General features: G+C 50.1%; 1 protein-coding gene across 8 annotated transcripts in view; it reads left to right on the top strand.

Annotated features, from left to right (window-relative positions):
* Positions 1 to 19,355, top strand: part of Shank2 (SH3 and multiple ankyrin repeat domains 2) — a 456,357-nt gene that overhangs the window by 77,603 nt on the left and 359,399 nt on the right. For all 8 annotated transcript variants that reach the window (XM_041666922.1, XM_041666928.1, XM_041666925.1 and 5 more), the window contains exons 6-8: positions 3,065 to 3,173; positions 14,125 to 14,276; positions 15,513 to 15,680. In XM_041666922.1, the coding sequence (XP_041522856.1) occupies positions 3,065 to 3,173; positions 14,125 to 14,276; positions 15,513 to 15,680 (429 nt within the window). The remainder of the gene's footprint in view (positions 1 to 3,064; positions 3,174 to 14,124; positions 14,277 to 15,512; positions 15,681 to 19,355) is intronic.

The raw sequence follows: 19,355 nt of genomic DNA, 5'->3' as shown, positions 1-19,355 counted from the left end.
AGGGCTATGCTAGCTAGAGGGCATCGTGCCCAATGAAGTCATAGTGAGTACCTGTGACATGCACCCCAGACATATCAGTGAGGCTATATGAGCCAGGAGCATGCATGAAACTGGAAGCAGTGATCCTGGGGCATGTGGGTGGAGCCTGAAGGGCATGGGGTGAACACTACTTCGCCTTTAGATACCCCTGGGATGCCTGGTGCTTGCCTGCCAGTGGAGGGTGCACACGGCTTTCACAACCCACAGTTCCTTATCTCTCGATGGATGCAGGGTTTCTATTGTGGGTTTCATTCTCTTGTCTCCAGTTAATTTTTAAAAATTCAGTAGTTATTTGACAGTCGCATGCTGTATAAATGCGTTCTCCTTGCTCTACAGTCCTCTCTTCTCTCCCCCTCATCCCTTTCAGCCCCCATACTCCCTGCCAATCTCGTTCCTCTAGGACCATCTGTATGACCAGTGGGTGAAGTCTATCCACTGGAGCCTGGTGGGGTGGTCACCGGTGGATTCACGACTAAAGCCAGTGACTCCCTCATTTCCTTGAATGTATCTGCAAATAGCGCAGCAATGAGGGGTCGGCCAGAGCCCCTCTTCCATCCATGCCTAACCAACTGTTGACCTGACCCAGTGCAGGCATCCACAGCTGCGAGTTCAAGGCTGCAATGTCTGTGCCTTCCCAGGAGATGGCACTGTGCAGCCCTTCTCCCTATTTTCCAGCTCTTAGATTCTTTCCTCCCATTCTTCCATAATGTTCCCTGAGCCTTAGAGGGGATAGTGCTAACGTCTCATTGTGGGCTGAGCAGTGAGCAAGCAGTTACTCATTCTCAGCAGCTGTGCAGTCACAAGGAAGAGGGGCTTCTCTGATTAAGACTGGGAGAAGCATTATTTGTGCAGTGGTTCTCAACCTTCCTAACTCTGCATCCCTTTAATACAGTTTCCCATTTGTGGTGAACCCCCAATCATAAAATTATTTTTGTTGCTGCTTCATAACGCTAATTATGCTACTGTTATGAATCATAATGTAAAGATCGTTGTTTTCTGATGGTCATAGGTGACCCCTGGCTCATTGCTCTTTTGGTGCTTGTGACCCACAGGTTGAGAAACACTGGTTTATGGGCCCAAATGGATAACTTGATGCTATGTCAATTTAGTAAAGCTATAGTATTTCCTTCCTAGGGCTGGCGACTGCCTCTACCATGTGTTTTTTGGCATAGTTTACAGCACTAGGCTTGGATTCCTACTGTGGAGTGGGCCTCAGAGCCAACCAGGGAGTGGTTGGTTATTCCCATAACTGTTAGGCTACTCTGATACTATTGCCCAGAAGATTGACGTCATGGTTCATAGAATTTATAGCTGGGAAAGACCGTTGGTGTCTTATCGCCCCCTAGATAAGGCTATTTCATAACCTTTTAGATTCATGAAAACTAGTTGCCTAGGAGGAAGTGCCCAGCTCAGGTCCAGCTTGGTTTCTGTGTATCATGCAACAAGCCGAGCCGTCTCTTCAGCCCTAGGGTCTCATCATCTAGTTCTGATTAACAACCAAGACAAAAGGCAACCACCTGTATGTTTTAAGGGCCTCTATGGCCTCTCTGACCAACATTGTTTTAATTTTATGCTTACATTATCCATTGGTAGCTGGCAGATGCGCATCACTTGGTTCCCTGTCCTTGGTATTTCCCTTCCCACTGTGCTTGGCTTCTCAGTTGTGTTCTGGCCAAGTATGGTTCAGGCTTTCCTTATGTATTTTCTGCCCTGATCCTGGAATCCACACGGATGTGGCTGACCCCAGCATCTGAGGATTTCTCTGTTTTTATTATTGCTGCTGTTATTTAATGTGTAGATACAGATACTTGTGAATCTAAAGAAAAGTGCCCATGAGCCACGGTTTAAATGACACTCCAGATTTTGGACATTTGTTCCAGAACCAGACTGTAAGGTGTTTGGATGGGAATCTAGCCCATGACAGGTGCCTGGAAGGCCTAGGCACATCATCAAATGAAAAACCACAGTGCTTCTATCCTGTGTTGGGGAAACTGTGAATCGGGATGAGGGTGGGACCCAAGAGAGATGCTGGGCTCTTCCAGATCTGTGGCCAGGCTACCAGGCTTGGGGAGGCTGAGGTTCCGTGGTGACCTGTGTGATCTCCTGAGGAATAGACTAGGTGTCCCCCAGGGCAGGTGTCACTGATTTTGCTCTGGGATTAATGCAGTCTCCTTTTTATAGATGAGACCTCAGGCGCTTCCTTTCTGGGAATGGAGTGGAGGGTCTGAGCAGGGCCTGGAGGCTATCAGTTGTCACCCTGCCCCAGGTTATTGCTCTTTTCCTGGGAGAGCATCTCGTCCCCAAATGTGGAACCCGCTCCTGCTTAAAAACCATAGGCAGACTGGTGTTCCCACAGCTCCAGACCTCTTGGCTGTCTGACACCACAGTGAGAATTTGGATTTCCTGGTGTCCAGGTTATGGCTGTCAGTGGTAGAATGAGCTCTCTGGGACCTCTTTAGATGGCTATGAACCCCACTCATCGGGGCTCCACCCTAATGACCAGAGATCTCTAGCACTGTTATTCAGGGGTTACAGTTCACTCTGTGCATTATGGAGGGACAGACATTGAGACCTTGGTACAGAGGTGGTGAACAGCTAAGTTTCTGAAACTTTCATCCAGGACAGGCCCATGATGTTGGCGGTGTGTTGTTGACCCCACTCTTGGTCCCATGTGAGTCTTGGGGTCAGTAGTGCCCTGCACAGAGGAGACTAGTGCCTCCTAGTGGACAGTCTTTTCTTAGTCTATAAAGATCCCTCCCTTCCTCTCTTCTTCCCTCCTTCTTTCCTTAGGCAGTCCAATCTGGATTTGAAATCACTGAGTAGCTAAGGATGACCTTGAACCTCTGATCCTCCTGCCTAATCCTCTGAGTGCTGCCACTAACGGTGTGCACCAGCAAACCCAGTTTGTGCAGTTCTAGGCTTAAGCCTCATGCATGCCAGGCAAGTTCTCTGCCCACTGAGCCATGCCCCCTGCTCTTTATAAATACATTTTTCACCAAGTCATTTCTGTTTCATTCTTTTCCAGACCAATCTGAAGAAGTTTATGGACCACACTCAGCATCGCTCAGTGGAGAAGCTGGTCAAGCTGCTGGACAGAGGCCTGGATCCCAATTTCCATGACCTGGAGACTGGAGGTGGGTGGCAATGCAGGAAGTCTTCATCCTACACTTGTGAGGCGTGCCTCTGGTGAGGCGCGAGTTCAGGTTACCGTGACTCTTCATCTCTCCCGCTGTCCTGGCTTTCATCTGGGCTCTGAAGTGGCTCCTCATTCATGTAACTTCTGCTCTGAAGGCCCGTGTTTTTCTCCTTGCAGTCTGAGCCTCCAGCTCAATGCATGCACACAGTAGGTGCTCTGTGCATAAATGTTAGGAAAGGGGAGAGCGAATGGATGCTATACATGTGTGGGCTGTTGCCTGTTGACCCCAGGGTCTCCGGCAGAGCCCCCTAGCTGGATGTGCTAACCAGCAGCACGGCAGCATGTTTGGGGTTTTCCCTTTGCCTGGGTGCAGGCTTTTTCACAGACAGGCAGGTGCTCACACTTGTCTCGTGCTCCCTGCTGGATGCTGAGTTTTTTAGGCTTGAAATCTCCTTGGGAGAAAGCTGCACAGGCAGGGGAGAGGGCTCTCAGCTCTGCACGGCCAACACTTGGTCTGACTGTTCTTGCTGTGGGGTAGACCTCGACTTCGTAAAGTCCTGCCACGGTCTTTCTAGAGGCCAGTAGCTTCCCCAGTTAGGACAACCTAAAGTGCCTTCCCGTGTTGCTAGTATCTCCTGGTTTCAATGGGTGGAGCTTGGCGGCAGCCCTGGTGAACACTGTGGCCGTGGGATGATATGGCTGAGGTGGCAGGCAGAGGGCAAGGGACTCTCCACAGCAGCATGGGTCTATTTGGCTTGGTGTGTGAGCTGGGAGATGCAGGAGATACTTGACCTTAGCGGCAGGGTACTTTTACCTCCCTTTCGTCCTCTTTCTCTCCCTTTCCTAACAGGACAACCCAAGTCCACTGCTGGCTCCCGTGTGCCTTCTTGTCACACCTCAAAATTACCATGCACATAAGATATGGAGGTGTCTTATAAAGTGTGGATCTTGTTTGTCATTTGGGGCAGCCTGACTGACCCCTTCGGCTGAGGTGGCCCCCACTGGGTGCTGGTCTAGCTGGCATAGCCCCATCTTAGCCCTGATGGGGGGCTGGGTCGCTCTTTGCTCCTGAGTTTCTTTGGGTTTATCTGTGAGCAGCATGAAAACTGGGAGAGGCTCATTTCTGAGGATGAAGATGGCGTCTAAGATACCAGGAGAAAAACTCATTAGTGGCCCTGGCTAGGGGACCTGAGAGGAGGTCGTGCCTGGAAGAGCTGGCCCTAGCCCAGGGTAGAAGCTCCTGGGGAAGAAGGTGGAGTTTATGTGCATTGTGGTGTCAGGATGCTTCCCACGATCTCAAGAGTCCTGACTGTCTGGTACCTGCTTTTATCATGGCTGTACGTCAGTTATTCTCAGCGTGTTTGTCTCCTGAAGGGAGCCACGGCTCCTTTGCCCCCATTCCTTTTTACATCAGTGTCTCTAGTTCTGGGTTTCGAAGCAGCTGTCATTCCAGGCCAAACCATGACTGGACTACCCAGTTGACACTGACTGTTTTGAAGCAGAGGTTGCATGTGGAGCCTTCTCTGAGCCCCACCTGGAGCTAGAATAGAGGCAGTAATGATGGGCAAGGAGCTGGTACTTAGAGAAATTCCAAGAAATTCTACGCCTTTAGCACTGAGTAGGAGAGACCCGGAGTGCAGAGCCCTGAGCCCACAAGTGATTATTATTCTGTGTTCTCTGAAATACGGTCGGCCTTGTATCTGTGGGTCTCATATTCCATGAAACTCTTGATTCAACTATGCAGGGATTGACAAGAAAAAGAAAAACAAAAATGTATCTGTCCTGAATGCATTCAGACTTTTCTCTCCTATCATTGTCCCCTAATGAAGCAGACTGAAACCTACTCACTGCTCAGTTGAATCCATTGGTCATAGAATAATATAGGGATGATTAAAAGTAAAATATGACATGGTTTTATCGAAGGGACTTATGGTGCTCCTTTAATCCCAGCACTTGGGAAGCAGAGGCAGGTTCAAGGTCAACCTTGTCTACAATAAATTCCAGGATGGCCAGAACTGTCACAGAGATGTACTCTGTCTGAAAAAAAAAAAAAGAAAGAATAAGGAGGAGGAGGAAGAGAGTGAGGAGAAAGAGGAAGAAGATCACCTTTACATCTGTGGGACTCTTGGCATCCCAGGGGCCCTGGACCTTGTCTTCTGTGGGCACCAACAGACAGCTGGGCATCTGCAGCTCAGTCTGGAGGTTAGCTGATAAAAAACGAGCAAACCAGGAAAAAAGTAGCCGATATGCTAAGTGGTTCCTGGTCAAGGGCGGCTGTTCTAGGCTTACCAGCAAAGGCAGTACCAGCCAGAGGGGGCTGCAGAGTGCAGCAGACATACGGTGGGGGCACGATTCTAGAAACCCTCCCTTACTTCACCCACAGAAGGCTTGGGGTTGAAAGAAATCATTATTTGTAGTTTTGTTGTTGTTGTTGTGGTGGTGGTGGTGGTGGTGGTGGTGTGTGTGTGTGTGTGTGTGTAGGTGCTGGTGTAAGGTTTCTATAGAGGGCAAAGGGCAACCTTGTGTCTTTCTGGAGCTGTCCACACCCCCTTTCTCTGAGACAAGGTCTCTCACTGTCTCACTGGCCTGGTGCTCCCAAGTGAGGCTAGGTTAGCTGGCTGGTAAGCCCCGAGGGTCCACCTGGCTCTGCCTCCCCCCGCAGTGGGATTATAAGTGGATGCCGCTATGCCTGGCTTTTCCTGTAGGTTCAGGGGATCTGAACTTAGATCCTCATATTTGCACAACAAACACTACCAACAGAGCCCTCTCCCCAGCCCCTACACTTTTGCTCCAGACAGGTGCTTGCCTCCTCTCACAGACTTTGCTTATTCCTATCACATTTTGGAAGCTTCAATCTGGGTTTGGTGACTTTCCGAGTCGCTCCCTGAACAGCACACTGGCTGCACACCCGACAGTGCAGCTATGAGTCCAATTCAGCTTTCCTTGAGACCAAGATAAGCCACCAGCCCCGGCCTCAGCTCTGCATCCTCGAGTCAGTGGCACTGGGCAGCCATAGTTGGGGCAGCAGCCATTCTGGATGGAGTGACATGCAAGTGAACTCAGAATCCTGGAGGGGTGACCCGCCACTTCAAACCACGCAGTCTGTCAACAATAGCGGATGTCCATAGCTGCTGGAAGCATAAATTTCATCAAGTAACATGAAGAGAAGATCGAAGACTTCTTCCCTAGTGGAGGAGTCCTTGGGTCCCTCTCTGCCATGGTGGGACTTCTGGCATCAGATGGATGACAGCTCCACGCCCTGGAAAGGCTACCACACTGACGGCCGCCCTAGGGACCTAGTCCATCACTTCCCTGTATGCTGTGGTTTCTGAGCTTGCGGGATGCTCAGGTGAGAGAAAGACAGCTATTTAATGACACCGGAAACCTGCTGTGCACCCAAAACCTCCAGGAAAGGCCCCGAATATCACAGCCCCCTGCCCTGCTGCCTCTGCAGGGCCACCTTGCTCATCTGGACTCCCTTTTAGGACCTGGTTACCACCTGCCAGTCCTAGTCTGCTTTCTGTTGATGTGACAAACCCCGTGACCAGAAGCAGCTTGGGGAGGACAGGGTTCATTTCAGCTTATACTCCTAGTCCACTGTGAAGGGGAATCAGGGCAGGAACCTGGAGGCAGGAACTGAAGCAGAAGCCACGGAGGAGTGCTGCCCACTGCCTTGTTCCCCATGCGTTACCCAGCCTGCCTTCTTATAGCATCTAGGACCACCAGCCCAGGGGTGGCACCTCCCATAGTGGTCTGGGTCTTCCCACATCAACAATTAATCAAGAAAATGTACCACAGGCTTGTCCACAGGCCTGTCTTATGGAGGCATTTTCTCAAGTGAGGTTTCCTCTTCCTAGACGACTCTAGCTTGTGTCAAGTTGACAAAACTCCCAAGCAGCCCAGCAAGTGAGAGAGAGGTTGCGAGCAGAGATGCTCCGGGGCTGTCAGCCTGGGGGTGGGGTGTCCTCTAGCTAAGTTCTTTATCATCCTTGAGAGGCACTGTTTCCGCCCACACTCGACTGTGGTGGACTCCTGGGGAGCCCCGTACAGCTCCCACACGGCCCAATTAGAAGCTTTGTGGACATTCTGCTTGCTTTTACGTGGAGCTCTGTGGCTTGGGGGAGTGGAGGGAGCCTGTCTGATGACTTATGGTCGGTGTCTTGACTGGCACACAATGAATCTCAGCACGTGATCAATATCCCAGGAACTGCTGTGTCTGGAGGGAATGGGGTTGTGAGACCTTGTAAACCTGAGTCTGCAGACAGCGAGAGGTACGCAAATGAAGGCAGCCTGCCGCCAGTTCAGAAATACCCACCTCCAGTTAGTTGGGTGCGTCTGGGTAGTCCTTGGAGCTCTAATAAAGAGGCCTGTTGTTAGGCCCAGACATGGTGCCCAGTTATTCTGCAATCCTTCTTCCTTTATGCGCCTGCTTCCAAGGGAGCATGGGAAGCTCACCAAGTGCACAAGCTAGGAGAAGATAAGGTCGATCGAACGTGGAAGGTGGACCAGGGAAGGCAGTCTGGATGGAAATGAGCCTGGGATTGGGTCTATAGTCTGTATAGAACCAGTTTGAAGCTCACAGAAAAATCATACTGGGCAGTGGGGCGTAGCTCAGAGGCAGAGCATATAGACACAGCCTGTCTGCCTGAGGTGTTGGGTTCCAGTCCAACTACTGCCTAAAGTCAGGTATGGTGGCACCTACCTGCGATCCCAACACTCGATCAGGAGTTCACGGCCATCTTCAGCTGTATAGCAACTTGGAAGCTAGCCAGAGAAACAAGACCGTGTCTCAAAAGAATCAATTAAACACCTCTAGCTCTGAGTGTGGATCATTCCCACACACCCCACACCTTCCTCCCTCTCACTAACAAATGGTACTCGTGTGATGTGTTTGTTACAGCCAAGGCCCAGGGTTTATTCTAGGGCTACTCTTGGGTGCCACACATTCTGTGGGGTCTGCCAAGAATGTGATTCCTGTACCCACCATCAGGAGTTATCTGGGATCCCATTAATATCTAAACACCTCTTGTGCTTGGCCATCGTCTCCTCTAAGTCACGGCCACCTATGTCCCTGTCTTCATCTCTTCCTTTCCTAGAACGCCAGTGTGGGAACCAAGCGGTATGTTGTTGTCAGACTGGCTTCATCCCCTCACAGCCTGTGCCGAAGTTTCCACTGTGTCTGTTTGTCTCTTTGTTTATTTAATTGTGTGTTGATGTGTGTGTGTCTGTGCCCTGCACATATGTGGAGGTCAGAGGACAACTCTGTGGAGTCATTTCTCACCTTCCACTTTCATGTCGGTTCTGGGAATTGAACTCAGGTTCACAGGTTTTCTCTGCAAGCACTTTACTTGCTGAGCCATTTCACTGGCCCAGTTCAATTCTTCATAGTCCTGAATAATATGCTTCCCATTCAATGGGTTTTTTTTTCCAATCTATTTACTCAGGATTGAGAGAAGATGCTATAGTTTTTAGCAATTATAAACATATGATTTCCTTTCCTCTTTCCTTTTTCTTTTATTATTTTTTTTAGTTTTTTTGAGACAAAGTCCTACTCAATAGTTCAGGCTGGCTTAGACTCAAAGCAATCCTCCTGCCTCAGTCTCTGAAAAACAAGTGCGTGCTGCCATACCCAGCTTGGACATTTATTTTCAACTCATTTGTGGAAACTCTTAGAGCTCTAGTGTGACTGGGTAAAATGTGGGTTTTTAATAGTTACAGTTATTTTATTCCCTGTGTATGGGTGTTTTGCCTGCGTGTGCCTCCTGTGTGTAGTGCCAGTGGAGGCTTAAAAGAAGGCATCAGATCTCTTAGAACTGGAGTTACAGACAGTTGTGAGCCTTTGTGTGTGTCTTAAGGTTTCTATCGCTATGATGAAACACCATGACCAAAAAGCAGTTTGGGGAGGGAAGTTTATTCAGCTTACACTTCCACATCACTGTTCATCATCAAAGGCAATCAAGACAGGAACTCAAACAGGTAGGGACCTGGAGGCAAGAGCTGATGCAGAGGCTATGGAGGGGCATAGTAGGATTTGTTGGGGGAGGCCACTAGTTCATTTCCTGTCTGCCCTGACATGAAATAATCACTTAGAAACTATATCATTTGCAATACTCTTTGGCCAATACTTAATCATATTGCTAGCTAGCTCTTATATCCTAAACTAACCCATCTCTATTAATCTGTGCATCACCACGAGGTCGTGTCCTACCGACAAAGTTTTGGCAGGCTCCAGACATCTGTCTCCAGTGGCAACTACATGGCTTCTCATTGACTTTGCTTTCTCTCTATATATGTCTCTTCTAGCCTGGCTTTACTCTGTTAAGCCATTGACTGAAATCAGCTTCTTTATTAATGGCAATAAAACACATTCACAGCATACATCACCTCCCACAGCAGAGGGGTGCTGCTTACTGACTTGCTCCTCGTGGCTTCTTCAGCCTGCTTCCTAACAGAACCCAGGGCCACTAGACCAGGAACAGCACCACCAACAATGGGCTGAACCCTCCCCCATCAATCGCTAATTAAGAAAATGCCCTATGAGCTTGCCTACAGTCTGATCTAATATGGAGGGGCCTTCTTAATTGAGGCTCCCTCTTCTCAAATATTTTAACTTGTGTCAAGGTAACGTAAAACTACCCAGAACAGTGTACTGACTGGGAATCAAACCCAGGTTCTCTAGAAGAGCAGTCAGTGCTCTCAATTGCTGAATCACCTTCTCTGACCCCTTTGTGCTTTGTTTTTTAAGACTGCTGAACTGTCCTTTGAGATGCCCTACGTGGCTGCACCCTGTCTCATCTGTGTCAGTGATGAGGGAGCAGGACCATCTATCCTCTGTGGTTTAAAGACTCAGTGTTTTGTGTCTGACTCTCTGAGTGCCTGCAGCCTGACCCCTGCAGCGCTCCCTTGAGGTGGGAGTGCACTTCTTTCATGTGTCACTCAGCATCTGTCCCTTCTCTTTGTTGAGGTTTCTGTTCAGGTATCTCACCCACTCTGAGGGTAATTTATCAAGTTTACAAGTTCTCTTTGCAGATTGGATAGGTGCCGCTCGTATACTTGTGTTTGGTTTTGGAAATATTTTCTCTAAGTCTGTGAGTAACAATGGTTTTTACAGAGCTATTAAGTCCCTAACCCTAAGTAAGAGCCTTGAGAGGTTTTGGTTTTTTTTTTAACTTTAAAAGTTTTATTTATGTGTATGTGTGTTAGTATGTGTGTATGGGAGGAGTGCCCGGAGAGACCAACAGAATGCATGGGACCTCCTGGAACAGAGTTACAGGTAGTTGTGAGTTACCTGATAGAGCTGCTAGGAAACAAATTCCAGACAGTGTTCTTAACCGCAGAGCCATCTCTCTGGCCCTCAGGTGTTTGTTGCTGCTGCTGCTGCTGTTCATTATTTTAAATAAGCCTTTCTTAGTCTAGCTTTGGCTTAGGGAGTGTCTGCTGACCGCTCACCCATTGCTAACATCTGAAATCAGGGTGGCTTATTTTGCCACCATTGAACTCTTTTCTCCATGGGAGTGTTACAAAGCCCATGCATCATTTTGATTTCCTCATTTTCCTAAAATGTTTTCTTCCTGTCTGGGTACGTCAGAGGGCCTGTGCCATCTTTACTTGTCATGTCTCTGTAGGCCGCGTGGCTTCGGCAGTTGCTTGGGCTTGTTCTCTTGGTGGTGAGCTTGACGGCCTTGAGAACTGGCTGCTGTTCATTCAGGTGCCCCTCCGTGCACATTTGTCGAGGATTTTCTTCTCGACTGGACCCAGATCTCATAAACATGAATGAGTGTGGGGCTGGGGAGGAGCATGAAAGCGGTGAAGCCTCTATCTTCCTTTTATGGAGGGCTCCTACCATCAGCCTGCCTGATTTCTGGGGTGCTGACTGAGACCTTCTAGCACGGCCCTGTCTGCGGCCTTTCTTCCCGAGAGTCACCAGCTGAGCCCATCCCATACAGTGCCTTTGGGAAGGGGCTCAGTTGGCACAGCCCACTGATAAGGAGTGGGGGAGAGGGTTATGTCCTGCCTCCTAAAGGGAGTGGAGATTTGTGTCTGTCTGTGAAATTGTTCCTCCTGCTGCTGTTTATTGCTTAGTCAATCTCTATGTGGGTTTTGCTTGGTGCATGTGTCCCTCCATATCTATGAGGGATGGGCTGTAGGATTCCTCAGGTTTGAGCTCGAGGGATGCTCTAGTCACACAGAACCCGTGCACATCCTCTGGCAGCCTGTGTCATCTCTAGATTGTTTATAAGACCTGATTCATGGACGCTGTGAAAACCACTCTCACACTGTGTTATTTCTTGGTTATATTTTATTGTTGTTATTTTCAATCTGTGCATTGCATTAACTTCCTTTGCAAAGACATGGATGAACTTCTGTTTGCTCTGGATAGAGCAGAACAAAGAAACAACTCCAAGACTAGCCCGGATCATTGATTTAATCAGGCTTAGCTACAGGGCCATAGTGAGGGGACACTCACAGGAGCCTAGGTAAGGGGACACTCACAGGAGCGTAGGTGAGGGGACATTCACAGGAGCATAGGTGAGGGACAGTCATTGTAGTCTGGGTGAGAGATCACTCACAGGAGCCTTGGTGAAGGGTTACTTATAGGAGTGTGGGTGACCCTAAAACAGTTGTATTACTGCAAAGTTCCACTCCCCAAATGAGCAATACCCCTTATCTGCATAGATAGAGGCCCCTTCATTAACTTTCAATATATATTCTCTAGCACAGCGGTTCTCACCCTTCCTGATGCTGCAACCCTTTAATACACTTCCTCATGTCGTGGTGCCCCCAACCATAGGATTATTCTTGATACTACTTCACAGCTAATTCTGCTGCTGTTTTGAACTGCAATGCCAATATCTGTGTTTCCAGTGGTCTTAGGTGACCCCCGTGAATGGGGTCTTGGCCCACAGGTTGAGAACCACTGCTCTAGTACCTTGGAAGAGATCATATGTAGCTGATTTACATATGCCTGGGAGGGAAAGCCAGGTGGGAACAGCTGGATCTCACATCTGGGTCTGATGACCCTCCCTTCCCCTAATCCTATGGGAGAATTCCACCAGCCTGATCTTGGGGGTCTCTTGTCAGCATCAGCACCAGCTGCTTTGATGATGATGGTGACAGCTGATATTGAGAGGCAAGTGTTTCCTGACACTGGGGTGGCTGCGTTCACAGGGGAGCAGCTGGCTGACACTGTGGCCTCTGAGCTCAAACTTGAAAGCTGTTCCCCGTGTCTTATTTATTCTGCATCTTACATTCGACTTTTAGAATAGCTCAGGTCAGCCTGTGCACCCCACGTTCAGTTACCACATTGTGATACTTGCTTCATTCCTCTCTGTTAGATCTTCCATCCTGGGACCCCTCAGCCTCCTAAATCAGTGTTCCAAGAACCCTGCTAGTGGTCACCCAACCCTTAAGAGGAGGACTGGTTTTCACTACCATAGTTGTTGCCTGACACGGGAGGAGTCACCCCTCCAGATGCTTGATTTCTGGGGTCTCTCCCATGACACACACGCACATGCACAGACATACTCATACGCATGCATGCATGCGCGCACAAACATGCACACAATTGCATGCACGTGCACAGATACACACACGGCAGACACCCACACACGTGCACACACACACATGCACGCACTCACATGCACGTGCACAGACACGCACACGCATGCATGCACCCTCCAGCTGCCGCTTTGTATCCTGCACTCCCAGCAGCTGCTCTGAGCCCTTACATCTCCACCTTGCCCTCCCTGGTGTCCTAGATCCCTGCAGTCAGGCCGGAGCTCTCAGCTGACCCACCAGGGTCCTACCTCCTTCCCTTCCTGCTGATGCCTTTTGAAATACATCCTGGTTGTTTTCTGCCTACAACACTCCCAGGGTATTTCTAGGGTGATGGTGTATATAACTTTAAGGTCAAGTGATCCACGTTTGGAGTACCAGCCATCTGCTTGGGTGTACACGTCAAAGTTGTAAAGTGTTTTAAAAATCAAGGAAATCTTAACACATGAAAAATGAGGAACATTTTCAAGACATTGTGTTGCAAACACCCTTGTGGGACCAGCTTTCCCATAACCTGAGGCTCACTGTTCTGGCTGGACTGGCTGGGCGGTGAGCCCTTGGGATCTACTTATCTCTGCTGGGGTGACAGACATGCTCACCTGCACCCAGCTTTTATTTGGGTGCTGAGGATTCAAACTCAGGTCCTCATGTTGTGTAGCAAGTACTCTCCCCACTGAACTTCTTCCTCTGCCTTGATCTGGAGATTTAATAGTGGTGGTTCTCAACCTGTGGGTCATGACTCCCCTTGGGGTCGCATATCAGATATTTACATTACAGTTCATAACAGTAGCAAAATTACAGCAATGAAGTAGCAATGAAATAATATGGCTGGCGTCACCACAGCATGAGGAGCTGTATGAAAGGGTCTCAGCATTAGGAAGGTTGAGAACCACTGCTCTAGAATGTTGTCTCTCCGTGTCACAGTAACTTGTATGTTGTCCTGGTGCTCTGTGGCACCCAGAGGACTCCAGTCCTTATTTACATGGGAGCCTTGCAGCCTAGTTCTTGACAGCCACACATGGTCTGTGTATGTCATGAATCAGAAAGACAAATGGTGCTGGCCTAGCCAGTGTCTGAGTTCCTGTGAGGGACATGTAAGGACGGTGCCCAGGCTTCTGTCCTCAGTGAGCATGGCAGGGCTCTCCAGGGTTCATGGCACCAAGGCCTGCACTGTGGAGACCCTGCTGCTACTGTTTCCATTTGCATGTGATCCCATGTGCCCGTCATGGCCATGGGCTGTCTGAGTCCTCCAGACTGTGCGGACTCTCGGGGACCGTAGGCTCACGGAAGGAGCTGCTCGTATTTGAGGACCCTCGTGTGGCTGAGCACTCAGGGGGGCCTTGGCCTCCTTCTCTGGGTATTTGTTCTGAAACCTTTGTGTTTGGTTCCCTCAGAGACGCCCCTGACCCTGGCTGCCCAGCTCAATGACTCCATGGAGGTCATCAAAGTTCTCAGAAATGGGGGTGCACATTTGGACTTCCGTGCTAGGGATGGGATGACCGCCCTTCACAAGGCTGCCCGGATGAGGAACCAGGTTGCTCTGAAGGTATGTCATGAATCTGTCCTGTGTGGGCAACAGATTCCTTTATCTGGTCCCCTGAGCTGTCCTCATAGTGACTTCCTCCCCAGGGACCATGTTCCCTGTGCCCACTTCTGTCCCCACTGGAGCTCAGAAGGGCAGTTGAGTGTCAGGTGCTCCTGCCCCTTCTGTAATGTAGCTGCTTCTAGAACTCAGTGCCTTAAACCAGCTTGTCCCCTCTACTCCACAGAAAGGCTCATGTTTCTAACAAATGAGTTGGTGCTAAACCTTATTGCTGACCCTCAGAGGAGACCTCAAACCCATGAGTAATACGACAGCCTTGATGTCCCCTGTATTGCATCTCTCAGAAGCAGGCAGCTGTGGCCAGCCACATCTTCTCCTGAATTTCCATGTGGCATATGCTCTACACCCATCTTTCCCATGGCAACCTCCCCGCTACATTTTCCCACACCTACCTTTCCAGGTCCATGTCCCTCCATGCCTGTCTTCCTTGCTGTCCATCTTCCCAACCCTATCTTCCCATATCCATCTTCTCATGCCCATCTTCCCATGCCCAACTTTCCCACCCCATCTTCCCAATGCCCATCTTTTTGCCTCTGCCAGGCAGCATTCACCCCATCTCCCTTTCTTCCTTCATTCCACATCTTTGCTCCTTGCCCTGTCTAGCAGAGCATGCAGCCTTGTCCAGAGAGAATGTGGCTCCAGCCTGCTTTCCACCAGAGCCCAGCAAGGAAGCCAGGCCCCCTGGCTGCAGACTGATCTGAGATGGAAGCTTTCCTCTCATTTCTTCCATCCAAACTTCACCTCAACTCTGCCTTCCTACAGGCTTCTGAGAAGCCCGCATCTTCCTGACCCTACTCCCGAGGCTCCCTACCCCTTGACTCACTGGGCTTCCACTGTCCTGTGTGTTACTCCAAATGCTGTGGCTCTCTTTAGTAAATGCAACCTTGATGGCTCTCCACAACTGTTTCCTGGGATGCCGGGCTCTAGGCACCAGGAGGACCCTGTTGAGACATGGCAGTTGCACACTGTCTCTCCTCTAGGTGCAGACCGTTCCCGCATCCCTGAGTATCACCTGTCACTTCCAGTCAGCAGTTAGGACTCTTCAGTTCTGTGTGTGTCAGGGGGGACATCAGGTATCCAGGCGCGATATGTCAGCTTGGTCAATGGGAACGTGATCCATAGGTGTCTTCAATTTGTTCCATGCATGAGACCAGTGATGACTTTCAACTCTTTCCCTAGACCCTCCTGGAGCTCGGAGCCTCCCCAGACTACAAGGACAGCTATGGACTCACACCGCTGTATCACACGGCCATTGTGGGGGGTGACCCTTACTGCTGTGAGCTCCTTCTCCATGAGCATGCCTCCGTGTGCTGCAAGGATGAGAACGGCTGGCATGAGATCCACCAGGTATGGCTGTGCCTCTGCTCGCCAGAGCCACTGCTGAGCTCCCCCTTCCTATGATGCCAGACCCAGACCACAGAACGACCGAGCATCAGGCCCCTTCTGGTATCTTGGATGATCCACCCCAAGGTCCTGAAAAGTTTATATTAGTCATCAGCATTTATGTGCTAACACATTTACCTAGAGACGGCCATTTCCCACTTCCAGGAGAAACTGGGTTTTCGTGTGAGGCTGCTGTGTGTCTACAGCAAGTCACCTAGAGTGGGGGAGGGGCTAAGGGTGTACATCCCTTCTCATGGTCTATGAGCTCTTTAGGCCCTGATACCCTAGGAACGTGGCAAAGAAGGTTCCAGGTAACCCAGGACGAGGTCTGATTTCCTAGAGCAAGGCATGAGGTTTTCAGACATTACCTTGTAACCGTGAAGCTGAGCATGGGACAACTGTGACCTTGTCACTGTGGGGCTAGAAGGTGTGACTCTCATGACCCTAGCAAGAAACAAAATCCACCTGACGGTTCTAGAAGGGCAGCCTCTCGTGAACCAGGTGCAGGAAGAAATGGTCCAAGTTCTCTAAAGCTGGGGTTTATAGCCTGAATTCAAGGCTTTTGATCTGATTGGAGGAAGGGTCTGGGCAGGCAGGCAGGCAGGTCAAGGGAGGGAGCCTGGGATAGTCTCACTTGGCTTTGATTGGTTGTCTACCATGGTTCTTCCATCAGTCTGTCGATGCCTGTGCCACCTTTCACACTTGCCCCTCCTGGAAGGAGGGGTTGCATGCCCCCCCAGAGCTGTTCAGGGCCTAGGGCTGCCGACTATAGCAGAGAGGAAAGAGGGTCCTGCAGGACCTGCCCGCATCTGGCCTGTCTCCTGTGGATGTGGAGCCCCACAGCCTGGAAAAGGTCCCGTGCCTGCACGGGTTGAGTGGAACTCTTTGATACTGCTGCTGGAACCCCAAGCGCACACTGGGTGGGGACCTCAGAGCAGCATATATAATGACTGTCTTGTTCATGTGCCTGATGTGAGACTGGCTGCTAGCCCTGTGCTTACTTTATGAAGGATGGACTCTCTCCATGACAGACGGCTGGGACGTGGTACCAGATGCTGATAGAATTGCTCTGACAGTGTGCTATAAGATGGGATGGGGGTTAACCAGTAGACTTTAAGCATGGAGGTGACCCTCCACGTGAGCTGGAGACTGTTCATAAGCGCAGGCTCATTTGTGGGAAGTCTGAGGTACCTAGAAAAACCCAGCTCCACCCCAGATGCCGTTCAGGCTCCAGCTGTAGCACCAACCCCCCACCAAGCTTCCACCTTCCCTGCAGACCTCACCGACTGCCCCATCACTATGGAAACAACTCTATAAAACATGATTTCAGGTATTTAAATTCTCTCTGTGTTCCTCCATATATACATTTCCAAGTACAATTATCTCTCAGGAACGTCAGGGGTCACATCCCAGGATTTCCGAGATGCCCCGAACCCTTCTCTGACACAGTGTGGCATTTACACGTAACATACACATCCCTCCAAGCGTGTTCAGCTGTCTCAAGGTGACTTGATATTTTCAGTTTTGGTCTTCCTGAGACAAGGTCTCAATCCCTGTCCTAAGGTATCCTGGAACTCACCGCATAGTTCAAGCTGTCCTCAAACTTTAGGCAATCCTCCTGCCTCGGCTTCCCAGGGCTAGGATTACAGGCATGATTTATAATAACCTGGATGATGTGAGTTCTTTTAGAACAGTGGTTCTACCATGTTTAGGGACAAGAAGAAAAGGAAGTGCATGTATGTTTTATATGCTAATTTTCCCCAAGTGTTTCTATCCATGGCCAGAGAATCCATAGGTGACAGAGCTCACAGATATGGAGAACAGACTGTGTACAGACATGTGCACCCTAGCAGTTCGGTCTCTTAGGAGAACCCTGACTTTTACAGTCCTGAGAAATAGTGTAGGCGCTTGTCCACCTGCTCCCCTCTTTCCTTTCAATTCCTATTGCTTCTCCTCTATTCCCTGGGCTAGGTTGATGGGCAGCCTTCAGCCGGGTGCTCAGTCTCGTCCCTCTTGAGCCCTTCCGCAGTGCTGGGCAAGGCTGACGGTAGCTTCCCTCCCAGCTGTCTCCCTGGACTGGCCCCCACCTGTGCACGTTGCCTGCTTGTTTGTCTCTGCAGTACTGCGGGAGCCTCGTGGGTCTCCTGGCTTGCCCTCCCTCACTACTGACTGGGGATTCCATTGCACCTCAGGTGCCTGCCCACCTATTGTTCACACAGCCATGAATGTTTCTGGCAGAACATCCGTGACTCCTGTTACCCACTCAGTGTCCTGACGCCTGGATCCAGGTGTGAACAGAGACTCCCTGATACATGAGGGAAGCTGGCCAGGACAGACATATTTTAAAAGTCACATAACTAACTAAACACGTGCATACATGCCCCACTCATACTCACACGCACGTGTGTGCCCATAGAAAGTAGGTATGTGTGCTCCATGTCCCCGTGTGATAATACTTCCAGGTCTCATACTGTGACCAGCAGGCACTTGTGTCCTGGAGTAGGGGATGGGTGGCAGTGGCACCTCTGCCTAGCACATTTACGGCGTCGTCTTTACCATCTTCTCCCTGCTTCCCCCACCCTTTGTCCAGCCTTCTTGCCCCTCCCCCCACGGGGTCAGCTCCTCTTCACAGTCCAGTGACATCACACTTACATGCCTGGCCTTTCATCTAAACCATGTGACTCTGGTCCTTATCTTAGACAGTTCTTGGCTGTGGGACCCTGGCTGTTGCTGGTTTCTGGGCCCCACAGATGACAAGTTCCATCCTGGGTCTAGATCGAGAGTTTTGCCACCCAGACTTTTCAGTACTTCAGTCCCTCAACCCCCAGACCGTGGTGCTCTTGAATCCTGCCTGAATCCTATTACCTTTTTTTTCTCTGCTCAGCTCCAGGGTTTGGACTGCCGTCTAGTGGTCAGTTTCTGAGTAGCCTGGGAAAGCTATGTTCTATGGAAGAACCAGAGGTGACGTTTCTACTTAGCTTTTTTGTCTCTTTTAACTGTAGGCTGCTGTGCCTGTTAAACAGGGTGACAACTGACTGACCCTGCACAGACATGGCAGGAGTAGGAGACAGAGCCAACACCTCCTAGGTTATGCTCCTAACCACAGTTCACACTTACCCAGCCAAACGCTGTCCTAGCCACAGTTCACACTTACCCAGCCAAATGCTGCCCTAGCCACAGTTCACACTTACCCAGCCAAACGCTGCCCTAGCCACAGTTCACACTTACCCAGCCAAACGCTGCCCTAGCCACAGTTCACACTTACCCAGCCAAACGCTGCCCTAGCCACAGTTCACACTTACCCAGCCAAACGCTGCCCTAGCCACAGTTCACACTTACCCAGCCAAACGCTGCCCTAGCCACAGTTCACACTTACCCAGCCAAACGCTGCCCTAGCCACAGTTCACACTTACCCAGCCAAATGCTGCCCTAGCCACAGTTCACAGTTACCCAGCCAAACGCTGCCCTAGCCACAGTTCACACTTACCCAGCCAAACTTGCCTTCTTTGTATATCCTCAAGGCATCTCCAGCAAACTGCTTCCTGTTCCTGTCAACATGTGAATTAGCAGGCTCAGAGAGGGTTAGTAACTTGGCTAAGGTCACAGAGCAAGCAGCTGGCTGAACTAAGTACATACCTG

The sequence above is a fragment of the Microtus oregoni genome, unplaced genomic scaffold, assembly GCF_018167655.1.
Source record: "Microtus oregoni isolate MIOR12 unplaced genomic scaffold, Mior012 000016F_ref0000370, whole genome shotgun sequence".
Classification (NCBI taxonomy): Eukaryota; Metazoa; Chordata; class Mammalia; order Rodentia; family Cricetidae; genus Microtus; species Microtus oregoni.
The sequence above is the reverse complement of the archived record's forward strand: the minus strand, read 5'-3'. Positions and strand labels throughout refer to the sequence as shown.